The sequence below is a fragment of the Fulmarus glacialis genome, unplaced genomic scaffold (genome assembly GCF_000690835.1).
Source record: "Fulmarus glacialis isolate BGI_N327 unplaced genomic scaffold, ASM69083v1 scaffold10197, whole genome shotgun sequence".
Classification (NCBI taxonomy): domain Eukaryota; kingdom Metazoa; phylum Chordata; class Aves; order Procellariiformes; family Procellariidae; genus Fulmarus; species Fulmarus glacialis.
In genome coordinates this window covers 79,612-91,691 of record NW_009221303.1, presented here as the reverse complement: position 1 = coordinate 91,691, position 12,080 = coordinate 79,612, and the positions used below count along the sequence as shown (strand labels likewise).

The 12,080-nt window shown below is 44.4% G+C and overlaps 1 protein-coding gene across 1 annotated transcript in view; it reads right to left on the bottom strand.

The window, feature by feature from the left end:
* Positions 1 to 329: 329 nt before the first annotated feature.
* LRIG1 (leucine-rich repeats and immunoglobulin-like domains 1) overlaps positions 330 to 12,080 on the bottom strand; it is a 54,477-nt gene continuing 42,726 nt past the window's right edge. The window contains exons 9-18 of the mRNA XM_009581059.1: positions 11,227 to 11,298; positions 9,862 to 9,933; positions 8,449 to 8,612; positions 6,291 to 6,611; positions 5,356 to 5,637; positions 4,372 to 4,791; positions 2,942 to 3,064; positions 2,188 to 2,352; positions 760 to 1,068; positions 330 to 562 (exon numbers count right to left, since the gene is read on the bottom strand). Of these exons, the coding sequence (XP_009579354.1) occupies positions 330 to 562; positions 760 to 1,068; positions 2,188 to 2,352; positions 2,942 to 3,064; positions 4,372 to 4,791; positions 5,356 to 5,637; positions 6,291 to 6,611; positions 8,449 to 8,612; positions 9,862 to 9,933; positions 11,227 to 11,298 (2,161 nt within the window). The remainder of the gene's footprint in view (positions 563 to 759; positions 1,069 to 2,187; positions 2,353 to 2,941; positions 3,065 to 4,371; positions 4,792 to 5,355; positions 5,638 to 6,290; positions 6,612 to 8,448; positions 8,613 to 9,861; positions 9,934 to 11,226; positions 11,299 to 12,080) is intronic.

Sequence of the window (12,080 nt, the reverse complement as noted above, 5' to 3'; positions counted from 1 at the left end):
ATATTTATATATGAAAACTCTTATGTACAATTGTATCAAATACTTTTCTCTTTACACAATAATCCCTTGCATTTATGTGCTTCATATGCAAGTCAACTTTTGAACGCTTCATACTTCTCAGGGAAGTTTTAAACTATGTACAAACAGATGACGCTCGAACAGGAGTTTGTTCCCCATACAAGCTTGTTTCTCATACCTCAGTTGTTTGCCTTTGACAGGTCATCAGTTCAAGATTTGAGGTAGAAGTAAGTAGCCTATATACTCTGTGCAAAAAAAAATGAAAAAAAATAATAGCGTGTTTGTTAATTTGCACATGGCAGTCTGTCCTTTCAGTCCAGCGATCTGTTCGGTGGCTTCAACTCATGAACGGAGTCGCAGGGCTTGGGTGCGTAGCCGTTGGACAGGAGAGCTTGTTTCACTTCTGCTTCGCTCTGCAAATCCAGTAGTGTTGGGGAAATTTCAGGAAGCACGTTCAGTTGCTTTAATGACCCTCCTGCCGGTGAGGCTCTCACCAAATTAAGGTTGTTAAGCTCTGAAGGCTTTGCTACTGCTTGTGAAGAGCCTGCAAGAAACCAAAGAACCAGCGTGGTTAGCTGATGTTCAGCCTGCCAGCGCTCCTCATAAAACCAACCCTGTCACTATCATTCATGCCCTTGAGCCAGTTAAAAAAACTGATGGGAAAAAACAGGGCTCTGATACAATCCAAACGGTATTGTATTACATCTGGGGAGAAAAAGACATCCCCAAGGAAAGACGTACCGTGTTTGTCTGCAAGCAGCGGGCTGGTTGTGCTCACAGGTCTTATTCTGTCGTGGTTGCTGGGGTAGAGGGTCCCGTCTGTTTCCATCCTCTTGCCGCTGGCAATCCCGTTGCACGGCTGAGGATGAAGAAGGCTGGTGCCTGCACCCTTCTTCCTATTTCGTTCCTTGCCGCTCAGTGCGTTTGGGTAGGTATTATCCGTAGTCTTAAGGCTCTCAGAGTAGTACTCCGACTCCTTGGGGTAAATGTGGACGTTCATGCTGTCCGTGCTGCCACTGCAGTCCGTGCACACAACTGGCAGGCCATAGCCTTTAAGGGAGGAAGAGAAAACAGCGACAAACGAAGATTAACCAGCTGGAAGTTGTCAGCACTGAAGCACACAACTTGCGGAAGGAAAAGGCAGCTGTTCAGCTCATCTGTCTCTCGGCAGTGTGGGAATCTCTCTCACTAAATAATATGGGCATTTCTCAGTTTTATACAGGGCTAGTAAATACCTGCATTTTTCAGAACTATCACTAAAGGTAGTTCCAATTAATAGGTTTAGTAGTTTTTTGGGTTTTTTTACTCCAAAGAAGTTGTGACTTACTTTCCTTTCAATAAACTGGGCAGTTATTTCCTTTTCCAGACTTTCTAATCAGGGTAGAAATAGAAAGTGGAACTTCCCTGTACCTGCTTTAAAATACCAAGTTATCTTTCTTATTTTTGTGCTGCTGCTTTACAGGGATCACTGTCAACTCATATTGTTATCTCAGGATATATTATTACTGTTAGGGTAATAACAGATGAGCAGAATTCAAAGCAGTAAGTAGGAGGGAGTTTCTAAACCTTGAAAGTTAATTTCCTTAGTGCACTCAACAGCTTTCCATTATTAAACTTTACAGTTTCTCCTGGAGAGAAAATTTGTTTCACTGGCTGTTTTCTGTGGATGTTACAATACAGCATGAGAACAGAAACCACATTCTAAAAATAGAAAGGTATGAGTGTAACACCCAAGAAATTGGCAAAGAGCAGAGGCAGGGGCAGTGCCCAAAACAACCTTTAAATTTTGAAAATTAAAAAAAAAAGCTGAGCTTTGAAGTTGACAGCCCCGTTAAAGAGCATGAAAAATTTTAACACCTTCAGTTTGAAAATGCTCTCACGTTTTAGAAATAGCTCAAATCTAAAATACCTATCAGCCAGCTGCAAACAATGGCTATCGTGAGCTTTAGTCTGCCTCTTTCTGACGGTTCCTCGAACTCAAACTATCCAAGCTTGATAGAGGATCAAAGCAAGCAGGAGAAAGTAAATTTACTGTGCTCACACCTGAGAATCACTCTGGGCTTTTTTTTTCCTGAAGGTAACAACTTCTCGTCTTAATGCTGTCTGACTCGGAGGGCTTTCTGATCTGTACAAACACGAAATACCTTTCCAGATTAATGGGTTTTGTACCTGTCTTATCTGGAACAAGCATTCCATCAGCCATGTCTTCAGTTTTCCAAGTGTCTTTATTATAGCCGATACACAGCTTTGGCTGTCTACAACCTACAGTGGGAGCTTCAGCATCTGGACACCTTCCAGCATCAGTCTGACACATACCTGTAACAAACAAACCATCTGGCTAAAGATTACAAGCATCTGCTCTCAGTTAAATGACTTGTTAGTCTTATTTCTACCGTAAAAGCTGCGAAAGGGAGAAAAAATAGCAATGGAGATAATAGATAATTTTAAGCTAATGTTTAACAGAGTAGATGCTGTACAATCTCAGGAGAATCTTAGTTCAGAACGCTTAACTTTTCCTTCCTAACGTGCCGTGTTTAAATACTGTAAAATCCCAGCATTTAATTTCTAAGCCTGAAGGCAGGGACAGGCAATGCTAATGTATTTTCTAGTAGAGCTTAACTATGGTTAACTCTGGTGCCAAAGAACTAATCCAAAATTAGCAAAAAAATAGTCCTTAGGGCCTGACTGAGCAGTTTCTGAAGCAGTTTGCTTGTACGAACACTGTTATTACTGGGAGAGGATAGCTTCGTGAAGTGAAAGACAGATCCTTGTTCTGCATAAACGCAGTAGCTAGAGAATTACATTATGAAGATCTTTCAGATAACTCGTAACAAGCACAGAAGTACTTTGTACTATGATTTCTCCCTCCTCATATCAAGTTCAGATAGAGCATTACAGAAAAAATAATTAAACCGGTTCTCACCGTTGCTGTCTATGTGCCCGTTAGGCTGTTGGTTATCTACTCGGACGACCGCTTCCTGCCGGTCAGAAAGAGTCCCTTGTGAAGACAAGTAGCTTGGCACGTCAGGAGGCACAATAGTCTCATCTAGAGCAATGGGAGCAGAGAAATGTCAGTTCCTAGTAGGACATAAAGGCTTCTGTTTTCAAAGGCATGTAAAATCAACATTTTCAAGAGGGATTTGGGACCAGATCTATAACTGCTTTTTTCTGTAGATGCAATGGAAACTGAACTGCCTAAATACTCCATTCCCTTCGGAAGCCCCACTCCTGATTTTTCAAAGCTTAAAGCTGTGAGATATAGTGCTGATAAAGCCATTTTGGGTATTTGCATTTGGCATGGTGAGTACAAGGAACTGTCTCTTCAGAACAAGTAAATCCTTCCTTTTCCCCTGAAATTCAGAGTACCTCATTTGACTCAAGTCCTCTGTCTCCCAAAGTCATGAGTAAGACTTCTGGAGAACAGGATCTTCGATTCACTTAAGCAGGCAAGTATGTCTAAGCCCATTAGCTATCCTTGGCTTTCTCCATTTTATATCAGGCGATTTCAGTTTCCCTTGCACACAAAACCAAGTGAAACTCAATTATGCTAGGCATGAAGCCCTAGATTTTCAGGACTGAAAAAAAGGGAAAAAAAAAATTCCCCATGACACATCACACTGGTCATACGGTATCCAAGACTTCCTGCCTAGCCCGTGTCTTTAAAATCCTATGTCATACTATATCTAAAGCTAAGCGTAATACAGGAAGGCTGCAAATTCCAGCAGGGTGGGGAAGTCTTAGGCTGGTTCTTCCACACTTCTGTTCAGAGGCTGTATAATGTTGAGGGCAGCAGGAGAATTTATTCTCACTGCAACACTTATTTCACCTCCAAATTATCCCCCTTTGAATATCGGGAGGAAGCAATAAACACTACTTCTTCCCTAAAAAGTGAGGTATGCCCCTCATCAGCAGGGCTACAACATGGCAACAGGCAACATGGACAAGGTTTCCAGCCTCAAAGTCCAATTTTTCAATGTTTTGAATACGTCGTCTTTGAAAATACAGATTCCCAAGAAGTAAGACAGGTTCCCAGCATCGTGGACATAATCCAGACTGTCTCAAGAGTTATTGTTTATGGTCATGGAAAATCAAAGTAGCAAAGCAATGGGTGAAACTACTGCCAAGTGGAAAAGACCTTTCTGAAGAGCCCGCCAAGGGGAGAAAAGCAGCTCTGAACGTGCTTCAACAGCAAGTGAAAGCTGGTCCCAGCTTTGTGAGCCAAGAGAACCACTGAGATAAGCCAACTGGTTTTCTAGTGTGATTGTGCGGCTACCTGACGTGCCGATTCAGCCTCAGTGGGAAGTCTGACAGCACAAAAGGTTAGAGAAAGCCTTAGCAGGAGACTAGAGCTACCTGTGTTGGTGACGCTGTATTCTTCACTCTTCTTCCTGGTTTGGTAGATGATGCAGACCCAGACCAGAGAAGTCAGCACGATGCTACACACCACGGCAATGGTGATGATCCCCACAGTGGTACGGTCCTTCCTACAGCCAAGAGACTGTAAGATGCTCACGTGGCTGTGTGCACGCTCTGTCCCCAGGGTGTTGGACATTTCACAGGTGTATTTCCCAGCATCCTCCAAGACAACGTTCCTAACGATCAGCAGCTGGTTGCCGGAGGTAAAGTGATGCCTTTCTGTCACAATCAGGGGCTGGTCACCTTTCAGCCAGGTAATGCGGGGAGGTGGACTCCCTGCGGCTTTGCACTGAAGAGCCACAGTCTCACCTACAGACACTACATGGTCTTCCAGTGGATGAATCAAAGATGGTGTCTCTGCGGGAGAATAAACACGGAAATTAATTATTGGGGACAGGGTAACAACAGATTTCTTTTAACAGTATTGACGTAACTGATGTTCCTGCAGACAAATGTACCACAACGCACTACGCAGCCATGTGCCCAGGAGCATGGCGGCTGCAAACCACAACAGATCCAACAATCACAACCAAGGCCTTCCCATAACCAGTTGGTGTTAAGTCTTCCCAACAAAGAAACCCCTGAGGATAAGGGGCAACGGCTGACACACATGAATTATTTTGTAGGGCAAGAGAGATGGAGTGCAATTTCCTTTTGAAGTAATTTTCCCAGGCAGGAAATAGGGTGGTTGGAGGGGCTTCCTTGGCACAAGAGGAAATGCGACTCACGGCTCCTTCTTTTAATCAGCAGAGTATTTTTCATTAGTTAACTACAGTGTAAAAGAATGAAACAAGCCTAATGCAGAGCACTGCCTCTTTATCCCTTTTCTGTATCTGCCACTGCTGAAGAGCTTGAACAGCAATCCCTTCAAGTTCCCACTTCTAGACCACTTGGTCTGTCAGGAGCACTAACACATCTTACCCAGTACAGTCAAGGTGGCATTTGCAAGCACAGACCCCGCAGAGTTCTGTGCTGTGCAGCTGTAGACACCCATGTCTTCTATCTTCACATCCGTAATGAAAAAGACATCGTCGTCAGGCATGACGTGCATGCGACGTTCTCGGGCCGCAGGGAAGTCCGTGCCCCCATCTTTCTGCCAGGCGATTTGTGGGGTGGGGTGTCCTTCAGCGGCACACTCCAGCCGTGCTGTTGTCCCTGTCCGGCTGGTGATGTCGTGGGGAGTTTTGATAAATGAGGGCAACACTGATAAAGAAAAACAAGAAAAAGGGATGTGCAGTTCCATGAGGAAAACACCATCTTCTGGGCAGTTCTAACTGTTTTTCTTCCTAGGCAGGAGATGGATGTGATAATTACCTATACGCAAGAGGATGGCAAACTGCTTTTGCAGGATATATCTAAGCTGCTGGGGACCAACCCTGTGTTTCTACAGCACATACCTGTCTGCAATGTCCAAGATCCCCCCACTCAGGATCATTAGAGCTGGGATCAAAGCTAATTTTCTTCTGCAATTAACCTGGAAACAAACCCCATTATCTCTCCTACACAGAACTTTCAATCGGTATAGTCCCTCTTCTTTGTATCCTTTTGTATTTTCATTTTCATTTGCCCATTTCATTGGGCAAAGACTCTACCCGAACAGCCAAAGAGAGGCGGCTAAAGCCGTTAAGAATGTGCTGAAGTGCTTGGCTGGATGGCAGCCATCACAAGCCTGGCATCTGCTCCTCACATGGCATTTCTCAGCATCCACTGAGATGCAAGCAGCTGGTGTGAAGAGGTTAGGAGTTCCTCCCCATGAGGAATGGACCCTCAGGAGTAACTGCCTGCCAAAAGTGGGTCCCAGAGAATTGTACCAGCTCAGGCTGAGGAAAGGAATGAGAAAGCAGCTTTCTACTCACCATTAACAGTGAGTCGGGCCTTGTTGGAGTAGGTAGAGCCAAAGTGGTTGGTGATGATACACTGGTAACGCCCTTCGTGGGCAAAGGTGACATGCCGGAGGTGCAGGATGGTGGTGTACTCCATCACCTCACCATCCTTTGCCCGCACGTGGGCAAAGTTCTCGATCTCAGCATTGTGCAGCATCTCGTTGTCTTTCTTCCATGCAAACATCATGGGGGAGCTGCTACTGCTGGCGGCTGAGCAAGTGAAACGGATGTCCTTCCCAAGGACAGCCACTGTTATCTCAGGCTGGATAATGATCTGTGGCTTGGGGAAATCATCTAAGAGAAAACAGCAGGCATAGTTAGTTCTGGACTATGAGGAAAGACTGGAGCAAGCAAAGAGATGCAATGAGAAATGAGTAGCGCCTAAGTGAAAGACAGTATTGCACATCTGCTTCTACATTCACTGTTGTCTGCACCAGGAAAGCAGCTTGCTCTTGCAAAGCACTCCACCATTGAGACTGGCTCTGTAGTGCAGATGTGCCATGCACAACTCCACTGAGCGGCTGGTCTAAGCTAGGACTCTCGTTCCTCTGGTTCCTTCTGTAATCAGTGGACTGAGATGGTCACTTAGTGACCTCAAACACCTACAAGATGCCTAGCTCTCTTCACCAACATAGCTGAACCTCAGAAAGTATCCTTCGTTGTACAACCCATTCATGAAGAGCAATACTGAACTTAAAACTTCACCTCCAGGCCTGCATTAGCGTGAAGCAGGAGGGGAGAGCAGGAGGACATTCAGAGGGCTGCAAATGCCACCTCTAGGGATAAAAGCTCATGAGCAAGGCGACTGCAGCACGCACTGTCAAAGCAGAAGCAGCTGTATTTGCCTGTCACCCATCTGGGGTGGAAAGCTTTGCACACTCTCTCTCTGCCCTGAAGATTGTTGGTTTTAGCAAGGTTCCAAGCAGATTCATTTATTAGATTTCTACAAATGGTGTAATTTAATATTTGACTAAGGTTTAATTAAACAGCCAGGCCTCTGGAACCAGGAGTACTAGTGCCTGGAGGACTTGGCAGGCACCGGAGAAGCAAAGCTGTCTTCGCTTTGTGATGTTGCTGTGGGGATGGAGCCTTCATGATCTCTTCTTCCAGATGAACACAGCAAGCCTCCCAGACTCGCTCAGACAGAGGCCACCTAGGCAGAGCCCTACCACTCTGGGATCAAGAGGGACATGGGACAGCAGCTGGAACAAAGCTTTTGCTCTGTGTTCAATACAAGTCATGCATTCAACTTAGTTAAATAGCATTTTCAAAAGCTCGTTTTTCCTTCATCAAACAGCCATGTGCAGTTCCACCCAGGATCCACACTGGTTGGCTCCACAGCACAGGGTTTGGCTCACCAGACCAGGCCTTTATTTTGCCCAAAAGCTGGATGCATGAGCAGCATCACTTTGGCCTCCTCTGATCATTTACATTTCTTTTCTTTACGAGAGAGATAGTAGATGTTTGTGTGTGCTGGGTATTAAGTAAAGCTGCTTTGCAACCACAGCTCAGGTGCGAAGTCAACTGCAGTGTTTGGGTGGGAGAACAGCAGTAGGTACTGTTTAGAAGAAAAAAACAACCACAGGAAAAAAAAAAAAGAAGATTATAATGCAACTGTTAGCCGTCGGTTGGTTCATGTGTAATGCCTTACTGGCCCAAAAAAAGGAGCTGTGATGGAGAGATTCTCCTCTGCTTTTTTTTTTAACCCTTTGTTATTTCCAAGAGGAAGAAAAGATGAGCGAAGAACACAAAGCCACAGAAGCAGCTCAGGATGCTGCAGAGTGAAAAAAATTGTAGCTGCAGTCTTGGTAGTATCAAACCGAGAGGACTGGGGAAGTCTCTGTGCAGCCCCATTTGGAACTGGAACAAGCATTGGTCTCTCTTGATTTAATACTCAGGGAGCCCTGTAAGGAATACACTAGATGCAAGCAATGCGCTATGTGGTTTTGGTGGGAAATAAATTGTAGCCAATGACAAATTTTTAAAATGCAGGCTTGGGCTTCCTTTGATCCCATTGAATAACAAAACAAAACAGAAACCCTCTCGTAATAACATGTTAGTAGTCAAAGAAAATGTTTCCCAAGTGAGTCCTACCCTTCATACAACCTCAAAACACACATGCAAGACTTACCACACACAAAACTTTCTGGCACAATGGCAAAAATGCTCTTGCTTTTTAGTGACTCAGGATGGGCGCAGGTGGCCACCACAAAGGATTGCAGCTCTTTCTCAACTAACCACTGGGGCAACCATTTCAGCTGGCAATCGCAGAGGAAGCTGTCACTGTTTATGTGGCTGCAGGGAAACAAAACCAACACGAGCCTGCTGTGAATCCTGCAAGGACAGAAGGCTGGAAAGCTCACAGCCCTTTCATGTTAGACACATTCCTCCCTTTCCCCCAGCACGAGTGGAAGGAAATAAAGGACTGCAGGGTTGTCCTCGAGGCACTAATGATGTTAAATACATAACACATTTAAACAGCATTTCATCTCCACATAGAGCAACCCACTCCTATATGCCAGTGACGCTCCCTAGCCCCTAATATTTATTAACCAACTTCTAGAGTGATCCCCAGGAACAGACGAGCAATGCCATCCCTGGCTTAAGTGAGAGAAACCGAGGCAGATCATCTACAAAGGAGACACACAGCGGAAGCACAAGTCAAGAGTACAGCCTGTCCTTCTCCATGGTATAAAGGTTCCTTCACAATATCTGGGATCCCACAAGCTTTTCTCTAGTAAGATCAAATTTTCGCCTCAACTTTTTTTCAAGAGCCAGTGCAAAAGATGCAACGGACATGCAACGTTTATCTTACTCATTCCCCAGTCACTGGTATTAAATGGCATTGCTAACAGACACCATCCGATTCCTATTTCCAATGTCAGGAAGAAGAATCTGAACCTGCCCAAATACCAAATAAGTGATTTCTTGTTCCACAGACATTGCACTACTCCAGAGTGTAGCAATGTACTGAGAGTGGATTAAATATTTATGGAGAAGAGGAGAAAAGGAAACCAGGCAAGACTAGAAACAGTGTCTGATAACAGTGCAGAGCCCCAGCCTGAAGCACAAGCAGTACCTCTGATAACACATCCGTATTTTTACACCAGAAGGCTGGATGACAAGTGGATCCAGTTCAAATGGTGCTTATCGCTGAAATGTCAGTATTGTATGCGAACCCTAAACATAGGTACAGCAAAAGAGCAGATGGGCCACTCAGAATTGAATCAGTGGCAGCGTTAGAAGGAGAGATGGCTAATAGGACCAGGGCTGGACTTCCTGAGCATAGATGAATAATTGCACAGATGTGAACCTGCTGGAAGAACCTGTTCCGATGATCTAATTTCACTCACTATTAAATGCAAGATGTTCCCCCGTGACATCTACTCGTGTAAAAATACCCTGCAGAGGAGGACAGAGGGGAAGAGGAAATAAATGAATGGTAATGCGGATAACACTCCATTGGAAACAACGTGCTACTTCTCACGTCCAGGGCAAGAAGGATCCCTGCCTCCTTAATGGTGTGTACAGTCCAATTACTTACAGCTGCCGCAGGCTCTTCATCTTAGCAAAAGCGTCTGCTTGAATTGAGCGGATGGCATTATCCCCAAGGTTCCTGCAGAACACAACCAAAGGCAATGTGAACAAAAGGGATGCTATGGCTGTGACAAAGTCTCTCCATATTTAATCAATCACTCCAGAAGCAGGTGATTTGGTGCGTCCTTGTTAAGGCCATAAAAATGGTTTTCCACAAAACACTTTAATATTGGGTAAGTATTGCTGAACAATAGTCAACCAACAAAAATTACAGGAATAAATGACTAAGTCATTCCATACCCCATCTTCTCACTACACTTTCTCAGTCTCAGCTACCTCCATCATCCATAGCTCAGAAATTCCTCAGCCCCCTCGATAACCAAAGATAGTCAGGAATGTCGTATCCCAGGCTAGACCTTCAGCAAACATAAAGAAAGCAAATACTTGCACTAAACAGCATCTGAGAAGTTATTTGAAAGTGACTTTGAGAGGATACTATTGTGTTCGAAAAACATTGCAATGTTTCCAAAAGAAGGTATTCATAAAAGCTTCCTTCACAACTATTGCTAATTAAAAAAATCACTCGTCCTCTGAAAAAGGATAGTGTCAAATTTAGGGCTTAAGTTTACTCAGTGATGCGTAGGACAGACAAGCACTGCTTGCAGAGGAAAATCTCAGCAGAGCATTAATAAGGGAACCTTTATCTGGGAACATACCCCCACAGCCAGGCAGCCCTAACCCTTCAGTATGCTCTCAACGGTCATAACATTTCATACAATCAACAGCCAATAAAACATCTAGAGCAAAATCACATATACTTTAACTTGTCTTAATTCAGAAAGGAAGTTATTCATGAATCACTGCTGAAGTCATCAGCCTTGGGACACAGAAAAAAAATTACATAGTGGCAGCCAAAATTTACTTCTTGCAAATCGCTCTAAGGCAGTTGTGCTGAATGGGGATGTTCGGTGCTTGCATCATAAGCAGTCATTTGCAACATGTGTCACTGCCAGAGCCTAGATTTAGGAGGAGGTTGGGGCAAGGGAGGAGGAGAGAGGGCTACATCTGAAATAGCGTATTTTCATTGCTAATAGCCTGCAAAGAAGCAATGTGCAAGTCAAGGCAATATTTATCCAAGAACAAATCAAAAATTAAGAGCATGCAGATTTGCCATATGTTCTATAACTTCATTGCTGGCACAAAAAAAGGCCAAAGTTGAGGCAGACTTATAATGAGAAGGAAGCAGGTGGCCCCCACAAATGGACTGGCTTCTCAGTTTACAAAGACGCTATTAAATTGCTAGCAGATCTCTCAAGCAGCTACTTTTGGCAGACCCCCCTTCCCAAACTCTGAAGCATGGTGGGTTACTCACAGGTGCTCCAGGGCCTCCAACCCTGAGAACGCTTTCTTGGCCACTGACTTGATCTTGTTTCCAAACAGAGTTCTGCAGTTTCCAAACATCCAGTGCCAGATAAACAGAAAGAAAATGGGGAGAGGGGGGCAGAAAAAGAAGGAACACAATTAGTGTGGCTTTATCTGATATACGCGCTCAGTGCAAGTCCTGGGAAATCTGAACTGCACAGAGATTAAGAGGGCTGAAGTATACTCGCTTTCCCGCTCCTGAAATTAAATCCTTTTATCTGTATTCGAATTTAATAGTGATGACAGCACAAAAGGGAATGTGCCATATCACATAAAAAGGCAGGTTTGCTCCAGTGCTTGGAAACCAGCTTGCTGAGTAACAGAAGGTCCCCTCTATTCTTTGCAGGCTGGCTGTGGACAGGATTAAGTGCAATGACAGTTTAACAAGATTTTGGTCTCTCCCTGCAACACTTTTCATTTCTGACTTCTTCCCAGATAGTAAAAGAGTGGTAATTTATTCACTGCTGCTTGGCCTGAATGGACATCCACACACAAGGGCTAAGGGCTGTCTCTTGTCTGCCCATTTATACAGCAGCTAACTGAACTGACTGCCGACTTCCTTCCTTGGCTTATTATAAATACAACAGCAAAGTACTACTCGGCTATTATTTATTGCATTATATTAATTTCAAGGGGCAAAAGGAAGAAGAGAAAAGGTAATGTACAGAGCGAGGAGCGTGCTTGCTTGCATCTGTAACCAGAGAGCATTCCTCCGAATCAGCAGATAGTGCTATGCAGCGGCAAGAGGGGGACTATCAGCAGGCAACAGCCAGCTGGAGCGATCACAGCCCAGCTGCTATCTGC